Source organism: Idiotropiscis lumnitzeri, chromosome 4, assembly GCF_059441095.1.
Source record: "Idiotropiscis lumnitzeri isolate Australia: NSW breed Sydney's pygmy pipehorse chromosome 4, RoL_Ilum_1.0, whole genome shotgun sequence".
NCBI lineage: Eukaryota > Metazoa > Chordata > Actinopteri > Syngnathiformes > Syngnathidae > Idiotropiscis > Idiotropiscis lumnitzeri.
This window is the reverse complement of record NC_142394.1, coordinates 17674070-17690703: the sequence shown is the minus strand read 5'-3', so window position 1 is coordinate 17690703 and position 16634 is coordinate 17674070. Positions and strand designations below refer to the sequence as shown.

The window sequence follows — 16634 nt, the reverse complement described above, 5'->3', positions numbered from 1 at the left end:
GTGAATGTAGTACTTTGCCCTGTCATTGTGCGTGCCAGACGAAGAGTGGAACAAATACGCTTAGGCTGAGGCCTCACTCACTCACAGCCACAATGAGGGTTACTTTGCTCTGCCTTTGATTCCACTTTTTCTCCTTCAATCTTAAAAAGGAAGGAAGAGTGGGGTAATGATCGAATAGTATTCCAAAGAGAAGCTGCATGCAACTACACATCTGATATAAAACAACATGCTGTTTTCATATCATCAATCTTGTATTAATTAAGCTGTGCTGTAAATTCTGTTAAACATGATAGTGGTATGCGGTGTAATTGATTTACGGCTTGGCAATGCTGCCCTTCAGTGGCAGCTGACTAGAATCACTTTTTTTTTTTTTTTTTTTAGGACACAACACAAAGATGAGAAACAGACAGAGATATAATGACAGTCTGAACAAAATGAACCGCAATGCATTGCCCCAGAGACTGTAGCATTCTTAAAGTAATCAACTCCATGCTGAGAATATCTCCCAGACATGGAGCAGCTTTTCAACTCGCATCATCATATTCCTATTTTTCTTCAAAACACACAATTACACAGTGTCTGCCGTGTAAGTCGATATAACATATTGTTTCATGGTTCATTCCAAATGACATGAATAATTTGTAACAGTTTCCAGAGAAGTAACCCACACCGGTGATCCATCAAGGCCAAAAATGTTGTTCTTCTTCATGCATTGGACTAGTCTGCAATACCTCTCATGTCAGAAATCAAATATGCTACATTAGACACGAACAAAATATGTTTTAAGTCTTTAAAAACTGCACATTAAGTCAAGTTAAATCAGTGATTTCCAACAAGGATGCTGTCAAAATTAATTCATTCATTAATTAGTTAATTTATTAATTAGTTTTACTTAATTTGCCTGACAATTAACCATCCATCAATCCGATTACGATACCACTTTATTAATTATTAATATATATTTGTTAATCTATGTCAGCCAAGCAGAACAATTAACCGACAGAAGGTATATCACTTGTATTTTTGGGGCTGTACCGTGATATTTTTGCATTGTAAACTGACTTCATTGGCTCAAAAGTTGAGAAACATTGTTTTTATACCAGAGATGGGGACTCGGAACTCGAACTCGGACGTGTGACAAACTGCCGTCACAAACAACTCTTATTAGAATCGATTATTCTATCAATTATTCCCTCAATTACTCGAGTAATCGGACCCACCCATCAACATGGCATGTAATCGCAAACAACACACATAACTCGCTCATTCAATTCGTTATAATACAATAAAAGATCCACTGCGACTGAAACACTGGTCTGCTCTCTATTTTCCTTTCACTTTTCCCACAATAATCATCTTTTACTCGCAGCTCAGTGCTTAGCAATGAGACACAGGCAGGAAGTTATGCTAAGCTAAATTAGCTGGAGAGGCTTGAACTAGCACCGAGCAGTCACGACAATTCAGTGGAAGACACTTGGGAGCCATAAAGTAGTGATGGGGTGTACTGTGATGAAGGTTCATTTTCGACTGTGTTAATTTACTTAAATACACCAATTTAAAGCTGTGTTGCTGGTACCTGTAGAAGCAGGAGCCCACGAGAAAGACAACGGTTTGTTATCACACAGGTCACATTCTCATGTTCAACTCAAGGATGCGGGAAAACACCCGGAACTGGTTGCCAGCCAATCGCAGGGCACACAAAGACAAAACAACCATCCCCGCTCACAATCACACCTAGAAACAATTTAGAGCGTCCAATCAAACTCAGAGCAACAGGCTGCTGAAGTGGCGGCAGCTGGTCATTCAAATGAGGGGAAGCTCAGCTCTGCTTCAGCCAGATCACCCAATCATCATGCAGAAACCCAGCGTCTGGGCCCGGCCACTGCCCTGTATATCCCCAGAGACGCTGAGCGTCCGATGGGCAAGATAAAACCCAGAATATCTCAGTTACCTGTCATAATAAACTGATTCTGAACAAAAGATGAAGGTGTTCTAGCCCCTATTTAGGTAGTCTCAATCAATCGTCACTCGGCTGTTGCTGCGCTACCGTTTGTTATAGCTTTTGACTTGGACTCGTAATCAGGGACTTGAGACTTGACTTGGAATTTAAAGACTTGGACTTGTGGGTCAGAGACTTTAACCTTGACTTGGACTTAAGACTTTGAGTCTTTTGCCCATCTCTGTCTTAGACAAGCCACATAGGACCACTCATTTCTTAAGCGCAATGTCTGCCATCTAGTGGTGAATGGTGATATTGCAACTTAAAAAGATACAATGGACCCCCGCTATTCAAGTCCAACGACTAGAGAAAATTAATATAATTCATCATATAATTGTCGCCCATTGAAATGTATTGGAAGTGTATTTATTTATATTTTGCAAACCCCAAATTTTCCAAAAGGGATGATAAATGTCCAATATGTGTTTTCATTGAAAAACGCTTCAACTATATAAAATTACATAATAATAATAATAATAATAATAATAATACTGAATAGAAGACAAATTCAATATTAAAAATGGGGGGAAAACAAAATACAAAAAAAAAATACATTGGGGCCACGCACAAACACTTGCATGCTTTCACCACTTAACCACAAGGACGCAAATTCCACCATAGTCAAAGAAACAAGTTAAAAATAAAATAAAACTATATATTTAAGTTTGTTTTCACTCACACCTGTCCAGAGGTTTGCATTGGTTTCACACACAGCCTAATGCAAAAACAAGTTGCCAAAAATGTGGAATAGCAAGTTGAAAGCCTGCACAAACAACAAGCATGGCATTAGTTACCACTCTAACGTCTAATAGACAATAAATCAAACATGTGAATCACAAACAGAAGGGATTATTCTCATATGTAATCAGTCCCACGTGTTGCAGTAACACAACAAATCCATTTGATGTCGCCCCATCCCCGGTTCTGCTGCTGCCGGCTTTCCAACCTCTGGGCTGATCTATAGACCAATCAGATATGAGTGGGCGGGGCCATTAGTGTCACAACACATACTGGACGGAGTTCGCACTGACCTGCTGCCGCCGCCGCCGCTGCTGCATCTATGAGTCTCCACGTAAATAAATAGCGGCGGCTGACTATGCCGAGTTAAAGAGCATCTGACTTGCGCTCTGTCCAATGATGGCACGCGATGTACTCCCCGTGGATGGTTTCACGGCAAAAGCAATGCCCAGAGGCGAGCCCTGCACATGTAGCGCCAACTGCCGGAGTCGGAGCAGCAGTGTCGTCTTCCTCGGATTATTTTTGCTGTCACTCTCTCTGCACGCGGTCACGCTTGTCTGCTACTTGGACCTGCGCTCTGAGGTCAAAAGGGAAATAATCCACCAGAAGCGAGACTCCATGCTGACGCTAGCGGCGAGCGACCTGGGCAACGCGGCGTCTGCGATATTCCCGCCCGACCCCCCGCGGTTCGAACCCGGCAGCAGCCGCTCCGCAGATGATCCCGATGTAAGTTATTAAAGAGGCCGGTAGCAGCTATTTCTTTAAGTGCACGCAGAGTTTAGCAGATTTTGTGTGTGAACTGTCAATGGGTCATGCACAGGACATGAAAGTGCAGTGGAACACTTCCAAATCAAACAGCCGCAGTTCTGTGACTAGCTGCAAACTAAATTGTCCACATGGGAAATAATGTCAATACGAATGATCAAGTGCACTTTCAAACTGCCTCAATGTAAACTCACCACAAGTAAAATTCTATCATAATAAATGGTCAAACAGAAATAGATGTGAACAAAATGTTTAACTACTAACCCTTTAAAGTCACCAGATAGGCAAATTAGTAAATACTGTATTGTCTGAAGGCAAAATAGGAACATCTTTACATGTTGCTTTTTCAGTATCTATTGTGTAATTGTTATTGCATGGATATTCCGCACCGTGTAAGTGTCTCTTTAGGCAAATTGTGTTTGTTTTCTGATCATGATGACGGTTACAATTTGTCTGAAATTGTTACTTAAAGATTTTATAGAGATCTGATAGCGGCAGATATTTAGGACTTCAGGCAAAATCGGTGGTCGGTTGTATTGTTATAATATGTCAATTGATCGTCATTGATGGTTCGGGGTCAAATCCCCCTCCGTATTTTCCATTATTGAATGTTTATCAGTGTTTTGGGAAGAATTTTTAGGGTTTATTTGTTGCTATTTTTCCCAATGCATTTCAATGGCCCTCAATTATATGCTCGTTGGTGGTCCCAATCCTCGTGCCAATAGAAAACTTGACTGTACACTAAGTAAACAAGTTGTTTAAATTGATTGGATAGAGTGATCCCGCTTCTGATAGGATCTTTTTTTTGTTGTTGTTTTTTTTTAACTCGCTAATCGGTTCCAAAGGCCTAATCGTGTTATTTTGGCGGCGTTGAACTTTGGAGGTTGCATAACACTTTATTCAAGTTGAATCTGAATTTAACCACAGGGGTGTTGCTTTTAAAGACACTCCCAACTAAACAGATTGATGGACAAGCTTCAGGTTGGCTTGGCAAAGAAAGTCAAGTCCAAGTTCCGGAGCAGGTGGTTAGCCAAATAAAGATATCACCTACGAGCAGGTGCAGAGCCTGAGGCTTGATGTGCATTCATTGGCACTTCGATGAGCCACTTGGGACTGAGGCCAGCCTCACCTTCCATTTTCTTTCTAGGCAGTTTAACGTTCATCATGTTGTCAATGGCTTTAGAAAAAAAAACCCTGACACCATTTTACTCTCCTCGGTTCATCAGCACAAAAGGAACAAGGTGTAAGTTGAGTAACCTTTTTACACTTACCAAAAGTAACATTTAAGTTGTAGAATAATAATAGTTCTTGAGTGTTTTCTACCTTTGACACGTTCACAGTTCCTGCACTATAGGATGTTACCTTGGAGTATAATAGTTAGCCTGATGATGCAACATAAAGGATAAAAACAACTGGAATGACATTATGTGACAGAGCTGACACAGAATAAACATTTGAAGACCTTTACTTGAGTGGCAAATGGGGAAATTAAAGATTGTCATTTTTTTTTTATCTCAAAATATTCTGAACCCACATTTTAATGTCTGTGTCGTTGAACCAAATGCATGTAAATAGCGCACGTCTGCATGGGTTAAATCACAAACTAAAATGTAATCTACAGTGCCTCTGCAGGTTGCAGTCAGAGTGTACGCCAACCTCCAGGTCAAACACTACCGAACATTCGGTTTTTTTTCATGTTTAAGTAGGTGTTGGTTTTGTAATGTTTTCCTTAAAGAAAAAAATGAACCGCAAAGCTGAGACTATTCAATGAATCTCCCATGTCCTTCGCTTAGTCCATTTTTGATAGGAGATGTTTCCCTGGCTGAATCCGAGGAGACGGACTTGGTATTCAGTCCAGATGGTGACGCTTCATGAGGTAAAAGACTGTAGACCAGCTGTAAATATTTAACCGCACTGTGATGCTGTCCTCTCCAGATGTATGCATTAAACAACTCTGATTACACATCCCACAGTTTACATAGTTGGAGAAACAGGAGCATGTGGCGTTCGGACGCAGCTGCCGCACTTGTTAGCTTTTGAGACTTCTCCTTTGAAGAATCTTTTCTGGAGGCCGAAACATTATTCATTGGATTTTTCACTTAAGTCTTCGTCAAAGACACGTTAGTAGCATCGCAACGATTTAAAGTGGAGATACGCGGCAATGTGCAAAAAGCGCCTCTGTTGTTTGTTGTTTGGGCACTGGATTGTAGCAGCTCAGCAAAAAAATAAAAATAAATAAATACTCCAATTTGAAGTGCAACCAGTCACTTGATGGATTTCAATAGATTAGTAAGAGGTTTTTTTGGGGAGGGTGAAATGAAGACTCTAAACTGCTCATAGGTGTGAATTAGGTTTGCTCAGGTCAATATCGGTGTTGGTTTTGTATCGCTGGTTGTTTGTCGATAGGCGGCCTTGCAATTGATTGGCAACCAGTCCAAGGTGGCCAAATAACACTTACTGATTTTTTTTAAGTAGAATCCACCTCGAAACCAGAAGCATCAAAGTACTTACAGAATACTGCCCGTTGCAACATGTCACAACAACTGCATATATTATTAAATGAAGTGTTGCGCCTTTCACCTTGAACAGCCACTATGTCACTCAAACGGGTCATCTGTCCATCTATTCATTTTCTAAACCGCTTTGTCTTCATGAAGGTGCAATCTAAGCCGAATGCAAGGCCAGCTAATTTTGAGGCTAGGAACGCGTTGCACGACAATCTCAGAGCCTTTGCTGGTCATGTCGTTGCTTTCACCACAAGCCACAACAAAGAATTTTCCCACCGAGACCACAGCATGTTAGCATGTTACGACTAAATCAATGTTGGCATCACTCTCAAACCTCAATATTGGAAATAATCTATTGTATGTATTGATTAGTCATAGTCGAATGGAAGAAACCCCGGAAATGTATTATCTGTTCAAACACACCCCAAAAACAATCCCATTCATGGATTCAGTTACGAATGGGGGCATTTCTTATTTTGTTTGCTCATTCCACTCGAGCAAAATACAAAATTTTATTCTTACAGGAAAGATGATTGATTTTCAGATATGGAATAGATGCCCTTTTTATTTGTTGGTCATGAGGTTTAATTCCGAATAAAGTGATACAAGTCACGGATGATTTTGATCATGTGATGTCACAACGAACACAAACTGCACACTCCCTTCAACAGACCCAGGTGCTATGCCCTCCGATAACATTCTAAATCCCAGCTGTCCAGCAGACCTGCCTGATTCAGAAGAGTAAAATATTTCTCCAGGCTGTGACTTGCTCTCGCAGTGAAGAATGCAAATATTCTAGATCATGGCCAATCTTGTAATCCCCTTGAATTATTCTTTTTAGGGCATAAAGTAGTCTGTACCTTACAACAATTGTATGATTTCTTCGTTTGTTTTCTGCTCAGATGTTTGCCTTCAAAGTCCTGCACAAAACAGATGTTAAAACATCTGGAGTCCTGTTAACAGCTATCAAAAAGTCAGCTTGATGGGGCACCAAGTCCAGCGTACATGCTGTGGCGGCACCCGGGTGGGCTGTCACCAGCATCTAATTTATAGTAAAATGGAGCCTCCAATATTCGGGATTAATCACTATACTCATAAAAGCACCAGGCTCCTTACATGAAGCTGAAACCTTGCCGGAAAGATGATGGCAGTAAGCGGCAATTTCTTTGCAATTTTAGGATGGTCTTCATAGCTTCATTTCTTTATATTGTCCATATACTTTTCGTGAACGCAGTAAGGGACGTAACGGTCTTAGAACCGAAAAATATCATCTTAGCTGAGCTCCAACTGTGCAAGTTCCGCCTGAAGAATTTCAGACACCTCACATATTCATCTGAAGGGCAAATTGTAAGCTACAAAATGCTGCTTGTTACCTTCCAAACTGGAAGTCTCACAATTCTAGATGAGATTTCAAGTTGGACCAATTCAGAAAGTGCTTAATCTGCACAGTGCATACCCAGCTTTATGCTTCCCTTGCCTCAAGTGTAAATTTTGAAAGACTTTAGCTTATTGGCCGCACGGTTCGAGTTACCTAAGGTTTGACCACTCCTTTTGAACGGAAAACCATTGTATCCATGTATAAAGTGCATGCTGCCATTGCAAATTTCACTGTGCATCTGGTATCCATAACTACGCCCCTCAGTTTTACCTGGAATTTTCAACTGCAATTTTGTGGTTGGATTTCTCCACTATTCTGCGGTTTGGGATAATTACTGGAATTCAACATGAGGGCATCATGAGTGAGACCACATTGAGGGCATCATGGTTTAATAGTTGTTTCCCTCTGATAATCATCTGAAAATGTTTGTGAATTCCAGTAGTTTGAGTGAAAAATGAAGGGAAAACACAAACAGTTGTTTTACTCTTGTGTATATACAAATCTTGTGATCACAGAATTACACATCCCCGGGGTGATTGAAATGTAGTCATATCCTCACAGAACAACGGGGAATCGTGTCTTTGACCCGTACCAGCAGCTCTCTCACTTTGAAGATTTGAAAGCCCTCTAATTACTAGCCTTCTCTGCCTGTGTTCAGAAAGAATGGTTTACTCAATAGTTGGCACTCGCCATACATACCAACACATAGTCTTCCTGATTTACTGTAACGTCGCATTCCTTTGAAGAGTACGAAGGCTATAAATGCTCTAATGAAGTTGTTCTCATGAAATCATTTCATGTTACCTCATTTAAAACACCAGTTTCACCTTAGTAGCAGCCTGGCAGATACTGTAGCTTGTTTGTTTTTTGGCATTTGGCTACAGCTTCATCTCGGGCCAAAACCTGCATGTGGAATGATGATGTTTGGCTGTCAGAACAGACGAAAGTTTAATGCCATATGCCTGAACATACACCCACAATCCTTTGAGAGGTAACAGGCTCTTGTGCCAACAGCTGCAGTGGAGATGTGGAGACACCTGCGCACCAAATGAAAAGCAAACTTCTGGAGGTCTGTGTGACGATAAACCATAGTAACCAATAGGGCTGGGCAACTAATCGACATTGAACCGTGATTTCGATTTTGGATTCTCTGGATCTTAAAAAGATTAGAATAGAATAAAAAAATATTCATGTGCCGAAAAACGTGGTGAGTGTACAAGTCCCCAATGTTGTGAAAGTGACCTGAACGCACCTGTTTGTCACACGGCAAGCATGTGAGTTGTGTGTGGTTCTGCCTTGCCTCGATGTGCTTTAATGACACCCCAATTGGAGTTTAGTGGAAAACTAAACAATAAAAAATATATAAGACATGCCATGTGAAAAACATCACTAGTGCTTAATGCTGTAGTCAATATAAAATCACATTCACAGGCTAACAAAAAATTCGCATTGACTTGATTCATTACTAGAGCTCAATCTGAACTTTCTTCTTCTACTCTTATCTCATTGTAAGGGTGTACTCCCTGCATGCAACGCACCACAATATTATGCTATATAAGGATGTAGCAGAACTAAAATACAAAAAGCTTCAATTCCACATGATATTTACAAGGTCAGGTTGTACTTGACATAAAGAATAGTGTTCAACCAAAAATTCTCCAATGTGGAATTTTGAAATGAATAATCATTTTAAAAAATCAAAATCAATAAAAAGAATATTTTTTCCTTTTTTTTTTTAATAATCACCCAACCCTTGTAGCCGCACTTTAGCTACATCAGCCTAACAAGCTGAGAAGGTCAGACATTTGTGTCAGCTGGTCAAGACACAGATTCCTTAGTAGAATGGCCCCGGGTAGCGGCAAGCGGGCTGAAGCCTATCCATATCAAAGTTGTGTTACATAGTCGCTGTTTAAAGAAAGCAATTCAGATAATGGATGGATTGATGGTAGCTTTATTGTTTTCACTAAAATGTAGAACAGCAGAGGGCGCAATTAATACAGGTCCAGCTAGTTTCTTGTCCAAATGGGCCATCAAATTGAATCAAAGTAAACAGGAAGAGTTTGAGCTAAAAATCAAATGTGTGAAATTAGGTTGTCAAAGTTGCCTGTTAGTTTGTCTCCCATTTTCTTTGGTGAATTCGGAATGGGTGTCATTAGACTTCTGACCTATTTTGACATGTTTGGTTATTCTTTTTCAATATCTAAATTATTGTCAATACGTGAGAGTTGTCTAATGCATTATATTGATAAGAGGTTTTGTTTTGTATTCTCTATTGTGTAAATAAGAGCCGAGGAGTTTTGGGGTTTATTTCTAGGGGGGAAAAATCATTGTTTTACTGTGGACATAATCAGGCTAACATATTGGCCAGAAGTTGCAAAGTTTTATAATAGCATCGTTCTTTTGGTTAGAAAGAAAGAAATCCCTTTATTGTCATCGTACTCAAGTGTGCAACGAGATTAGAGAGGTTAATGTCATAGCTAATCTTCATGCCACACAACACAAATAAAATTAAATAAATAAAACAATCCTAATTGCCCAACATAGAACAGTAAATGTATGATCCACCATTGGCAATTACATTGTCTTTCTTTCACCGGCACCAGAATGTTCCAGCTTCTTGTGGAATTATGAATTATGTGATGAGGTCAAAAACAAAGGCTTGTGTCTTTCAACAGTCTAAGAAAAGAGGACCACATTGCTGGTAAATTTTGAAGGATCCGGAAATTCCTTTGGCAGGATTCAATGAAATAGCGTCATCCTTGAAATCAATCTGTCTGAGGATCTTTCCTTGACATTGACATGCATCATTTAACTACTGTGAGGTGCTTCACTGTTTTCATATTATGGTGATGCTCTGCAGAAAACCACACAAAAAAATGAGGTTCTGGAAGTTTTTCCAGCTTGGAGGACACGTTTCTCTTCATTGGGGATCATGTTAACTTGAGTTATGTTAACTTCACTCCGAGCCAAATGACTAAACGACTTTTGAACTTGGAGTTAAGATGCTGCATGTGTCCTGGCTTTGAGGATGTCCATTGCATACCGTCCAAGCAGATGTTCAGCCTCTCAGTCTTGGACCACCATTTATGATGATAAAGTTGGACTGAGATGTCGGTTGATTAATGGGTGGTCTTGTTGTGTTTCCAGTGTTAAAACACGTTGACTTCTTTAACTCTTGACTTTTCCACTGATTCCCTTGGCCTGCTGCAGCACAATCTGTAAAGACTCAACTCTTGGCTTTGGGACCGTGGATGGTTTAAGACTCACTATCGACCAGAGAAAAAACAAAGAGCAAAAGACTTGCTACTGATTAAAAAAAAAAAATGGAAATTGATCATCTTCCTCTGTGACGACGCAATGAAAGTCGTTCACACAGATAGGTTGCTCTGTGACTGGAACAGAGCTCCAAGGCTGAACTTGAAACATTCCGCTGACATGGTTGATTTTATCTGAACGTTTCAACACTCAGGTCAGCACGTCATCTAGAGTTCACATGACTAGATCGAGGAGACACAGTCAAAGAGAGCAACACAAGTCACGTTCACTCGTGAGAAAACACTCCCTGCTGGCTTTCTTCTTGTAAAAGATGTTCTCACACCAGCTACGTCAGTCCTTTCATTGACTCACATTAGTCCAGGTGCCATATCAATGGGCAATGATCTCAGACTAAACACAATTCATGTCCTCCTTTTGTAAATGGGCTTGTTCCACCGCATTTGTGACAAAGCGGATATGGAAAGCGGCTGAACGATAGACAAAGGTGGCTTAGGTTACAGGATGCGTTACAGACCCAGTGGGATACACAAACAACTTGGCAATACACTAATATTCTTGCTCCCACGTCTTTTCTGTACAAACTCTCAATCTGAAGAATGGAAACAACAGAAAGTTGGTCAATAGTCAATCGGTGCTGGATCTCTTGCTTCCCCATTGACGTACCACAACGACCATTAATTCAGCTTTTTTTTGTAACTTTTTTGCTCACATTATATTGGAAAGTCTTGCTAACATTCTGTCCTGCTATGTATTTGAATGGTGTTGAACAAACACTGCTCAAGCATAACTATCATAATCAATGATACTCTGGCAAAAGGCAGAACATAACATGTTGTCTTTATACAATAGAGGAACTAATTGGTGCCGATTTTTCCCTTCCTAGGGGCAATTACTGTACAGAAATAGAGACATCCTTGGCACGGAAGATAACAGAGGCATAACTCAAAGGGAGAAAAGAAGTCCCGGCAAGCAGCCAGAAACAGGTATGTGCTATTCCACAGTTGGCATGTTAAGAAGCTTCATTGTTATTTTTTCAGTTTTAGTTTCCAAAACCTTCCCTTTATGATGGAAAAGACAGAAAATGCACCTGCAGCTTTCTTGAGCTGGCAATAGATTGTTGTTGTCAGATAAATGTATCCTCCAACTTTGTATTTCTTTGGAGAGGACTCAGTGGAGGCTGATGTACAGGTTTCAGGCTTTTAAATATTAAAAACAGATTGTTAGTGGGTTCTCACATTGAGTCGACTTTTTTTTCACTTCAAGCTGCTGTACCCCATTTGTTACTGGGATTATGCAGCATGCAAGCAACTAGAATGGGACTGATTATTACTTGGATGCAAGCAAGGCGTTTCATGGATAGATTTCACCGCACAGAAAAGCCTGCGTTGATTTCCCCTTTCTTAAAATATCACATCCCTTTCGGAGAGTTCCATTCAGCAGATAGGCTCCATGTTATCGATCAATATCCACTTTCAGTAAATACATGCACTTCGTCAATCAACCATGCAATCATTTAAAAAAGCGGTTATCATCTGAGACTCTAGTGGCTTTTATAAATCCGGTGGAACTTATTCATCATAATCGATGGCTCGACAGCAAACCACATGGGCGGATACGTTTGAATTATCTTTAGTAGGCTTTTTTTGTTGAGAATGCTAGCTATGCAAATAAAAAAAAAAAACTTTGAAGTTTCATGAGAGAAAGCAACAAGTGCTAGATGATCACAAGGCATTCCGACGTCTGTGGCGTGACACTGAATACTTGGGAGGGGGGAGGTGGTGATTGTGTTTAATTTAGAACAAAAAAACTCACCTTTCAGACTTTACACATAAATCAGTAGAGTCCCGAACCTCTAAACACTAATCATTCCCAGCTCTCTCCGCTGCTCGTACTATACAGACAAAGGCATTTCTAATCCCAGCCTTAGATGTGTGTTGCATGTGTGGATACGTGTGTGTGTGTGTGTCAATGTGTGTTCTCTGCCCTCCTAACGGGCACCAGATTTCAGATAGAGCTGCTCGTTAAGAAAAATCTATGCGGATGCATCCAGTCATGTAGCCAGAGGAGAGACTCTGGCCATATGTTCACAGGGGACTCAAACTGTGAGGTTTTAAGGTTAAATGGCCTTTGTAGTTGTAATGACATGGTAAACACAAGAGCAGCGAGACGGCCTTTTGAAAAGAATTCTTAATCTGCACACACACAAAAAAAAAAAAAGCATGCTGACGGTACTTTCACGCACTGATATAGATGCCCCACCGTCGTCTACAGGCACACATATGCACAGGGCCTGTAAAATAAAGACACATAAACGCACATGCACATTCACACACTTTCATCTGCATTCTCCATCTGGGCTTAATTCAACGGAAAGGATTTTGGCAGGATAAAGTATCTCTCTAATGATCTTCTCCAGTTCCACTGCCTGTGAATGCTTAAGGCACTTGTTCATACAGATGAGGTGAAACCACACTTACAAATTGCTACACTAGACAAACCCACAGGACTAACTTCAGTGCTCAATGTGTCAGCATAGACATGATACCTACACGGAATAAACTGGACTCTTGAGATGAAATTGAAGATAATGATTGGTCTGAAGAGGATTTCAAGCTTCATCTTTTTGTTCTTCTTTTTCTTCCAGAATCGACAGGAAAAGAGAAAAGGAAAGAGAAGAAAAAAGGTAATCAAATATTCAGCTACTTTTGCTCAGGCATCTGGGTTACCCAAGGAGGGTTGCACTGAGGGAGACTAGACTATAGATCCAATTTTTGGAGATTCTTAGTCATCAAGGTCACGGTAATCAGCAGAACTTCAAATGGAAAATCTTCAGTCACCGAGAAGTCTGCTGTAGTTGCTTTTGATTCAACTTCTGCGGCCGGAAATCCAGTTAGTTTTAATCATAATTCATCAAAAAAAGTGAAGAAAAAAAAACTGAGTAATCCCGTTTCCACAAACCATTCATGAATCTCTCCTCAATTTTGTGTGGCCTGTTTGGTAGATTTTCCTAGGCCTTTAAGATCATCGCTGTTAAATAACTGACTTGCACCATTTGCCATCTTCTTAGGCAAGAAAAGACCAATACCAGGCCCCCCTGGCCCTCCCGGCCCCCCGGGTCCCCAAGGCCCACCAGGGATCCCAGGAATCCCAGGGATCCCGGGAAGCAATGCCGTGGGTCCTGCAGGACCTCCTGGGCCCCCTGGGCCACACGGGCCTCCAGGCGCTCAAGGCCCAGCAGGTACCAAGTTCAAAAAAAGAAAATGTACTACAATACAATAGTTTAGACTAACGTTCTTGGATTACACAGTATGAGCCAGCATGTAACCATGTTCCCACGCTTGGAGGAGGCTCAGGTTGTCAAAATGAATAAACTCATCGCCTTAACTGTGAGATTTTCTAATGCGGGATGTCAAACATTGTGTTGGATTGCGGGGATCTCGCCGTAGTCTATGCCGTTGCTTGTTTTGATTTAGTCACAATGGTGTCATCTTTTCTTACACAGCAGCAGTATGGGCCAGAATCCCATCATGTCTTTCTTTTTGTTGCAGGAGTTCCCGATAGGACGAAAACAAAAGAATTCCAGGTAGCGTGCGTCACCTGCAATAACACTTCACTAGTATCCCACGCAACAACAATGATGTGAACGCCTTTGCACCCTTGTTAATTAAATTGCATCTTTACTTTTCAGCCCGCAGTGGTCCATTTGCAAGGGCAGGAAACAACCATCCAAGTGAGAGAAGGTGGGTCATCTGTTGTTGTAGTAGAAGAAGATAATTATCAGGGCAAGAGTGGAGAAGAAAAAGACAGAATTAAGTTGAAGAGTTTATTCTTCTTCCAACTGTCATTATAAATATTAAAATATAAAGGTATATTTTTTAGAAATATTTTCTATCACCACTTCTGCCATTGTTCCAACATTGTTATCTTTGCAAAGGCAGATTTTTTTTCCTATGACGCACTTGTCGATGATCTCCACTCTTTACTGTTTTTTTACAAAGCAGTTCGAGGTGACTACTAACTTTAATTGCTTTGCTGTGACATATTTAGATCTTTCTGAAGGCATCCTCAGGAACTGGAAAATGGTGTCCATCCATCACCGTGTGTTTAAAATGCACTCTCGCTCTGGAGAGCTTGAGGTGCTATTGGACGGTGTCTACTTCATATATAGTCAGGTAGAAGTGAGTACGGTCCTTGACGTAACTCTTATAATTCAATGGTCATTTCAATATCCAAATAGGTTTCCTTCTCTTAGCCATAAATTTCAAAATGTTGAAACTTACTTTTGTTCTTCCAGCCATGTCTAAATGTACAATTTTTTTAATGGAATCTCATGTCAGCTACTTGACTACCCAACTGTTTCAGCTGGACACAATATATCTTGTTTGGGCAAGCCGTCACAGTCTTTCATAAATTCTACCTCTCTCCTTTTCACCAGGTGTACTACCTCAACTTCACAGACATTGCCAGCTATGAGGTGATGGTGGACTCCAACCCGTTTCTCCGCTGCACTTGCAGTATTGAGACAGGCCAGCGCAAGTTCAACACCTGCTACACAGCTGGGGTGAGCCTGCTGCGTGCCGGCCAGAGAATATCCATTCGTATTGTATATGAGGACACGCTCATCAGCATGACCAACCACACCACGTTCCTGGGAAGTGTCAGACTTGGAGAGGTGCCATCTGCTGGACAGAACTGATAACTACTAAAATCAGCCCTCTGATCGCAAGCGTGTGTGGATTTGAAGCAAAGTTTAGACTTGTGTCTGGAAGCTTCCCGTCTTGCCCAGTAACATCGTGTTGGGATGACACTGAAACCCTGTGGGGTGATAAAAGTTGAGGACCACTCCAGGCCACTGTCACAGCCCAGTAGAAAAGAGGACGTTATGGACTGTTCTGCTTGTGCTTCCACTGATTCAGTGCTATTGGCCTTGATGAGCTGAATGTCTGTTTGCTCATCAAACAAAATGTCACTATTTATAGTCACCAGCTCATAATAACAAGGAAGGATACTGCTCAAGCAGATATTTTAAATTCAGAATGAAATGCTGTTGAATAGTCATCTGGTATCGCCCAAAAGCACATTGTCATATTTTGATTCATTTGTACACTACTTAATTTAACTATATTCATAGCAACTTGTGGTTTGCCATAAAGAGCAATAGATTCAAGTGTTGAAGAATAGAATGTTGAGAAAAATCCAAATCTGGAGTCAAGAGGTATTCCCAAAGCAACAGCACTATATATTTTGCGCACATTTTGCACTACAATATCCCTGCATAATATCAGCGATATGTTTTGTGACAGTGCTATTGTTGACTTACCGTATGAATGCATACATGTGGAAAATGAGTTTTGTTTATACGTCTGTGTACATATTGTATATAAAAATGGGATATACTTTTGTAAATTGAGTTGATTGATGGATTAAAATGTTTTGTTCTAAATGTACGTGTCATTTCTGCTTGAGTAGCCTGCAGTGACCAAACTTTTTCCTACTTTTCTTTTCATCGGGCATGAGCACTAAAGTGATGTGCTGAGAGGGCCCATTGTCTTTATCTCTTCATTGTACGCAGAAGAGTTTTTTAATAAATTGGCGCCATATAGAGATGCATTTGGAAGCAAGACTTTACAGTTAGATGGGTCACTTCCTAATTTGGGAATTAAACATCCAAGGTTTAGTCTTCTTTGTTACTTGGTACACAGATCCAGTGTTTGAAAAGTAAACTATTATAATATTTTGGTCACTGACGTTAATATAATAAGTGAAACTATCCAAATGTTGGTGGAAAAAAAACGAGAGAGCATATTAACAATAGAATGCAATAAGGAAACTATTCTCAGGGACTAAAATAAGGGAGGTACAGGTTTGTCTCTAATTGAGTCAAGATGGATGCTGAACTACTGAGAGGTAAATCGTTAGCAACGATCCAGACAGTGAGGTAATAAAATGTTCCGTTAATGCTTTATTTTCC

At 40.5% G+C, this 16634-nt stretch overlaps 1 protein-coding gene and 1 long non-coding RNA gene across 3 annotated transcripts in view; one reads left to right on the top strand and one right to left on the bottom strand.

Annotated features, from left to right (window-relative positions):
• Positions 1 to 16634, bottom strand: part of LOC148338373 (uncharacterized) — a 28227-nt gene that overhangs the window by 2924 nt on the left and 8669 nt on the right. The window lies entirely within an intron of this gene.
• On the top strand, positions 3015 to 16106 carry eda (ectodysplasin A). Of its 2 annotated transcripts, none has more exons than XM_088292746.1 (8): positions 3015 to 3463; positions 11547 to 11646; positions 13308 to 13346; positions 13731 to 13901; positions 14212 to 14246; positions 14352 to 14403; positions 14711 to 14835; positions 15099 to 16106. In XM_088292746.1, exons 1-8 carry the CDS (start codon positions 3134 to 3136, stop codon positions 15357 to 15359), a joined length of 1113 nt encoding a protein of 370 aa, XP_088148872.1. In that variant the 5' UTR covers positions 3015 to 3133; the 3' UTR covers positions 15360 to 16106. The 2 variants fall into 2 exon arrangements, with proteins under 2 accessions (XP_088148872.1, XP_088148870.1); XM_088292744.1 differs by having other exon boundaries at positions 14711 to 14841.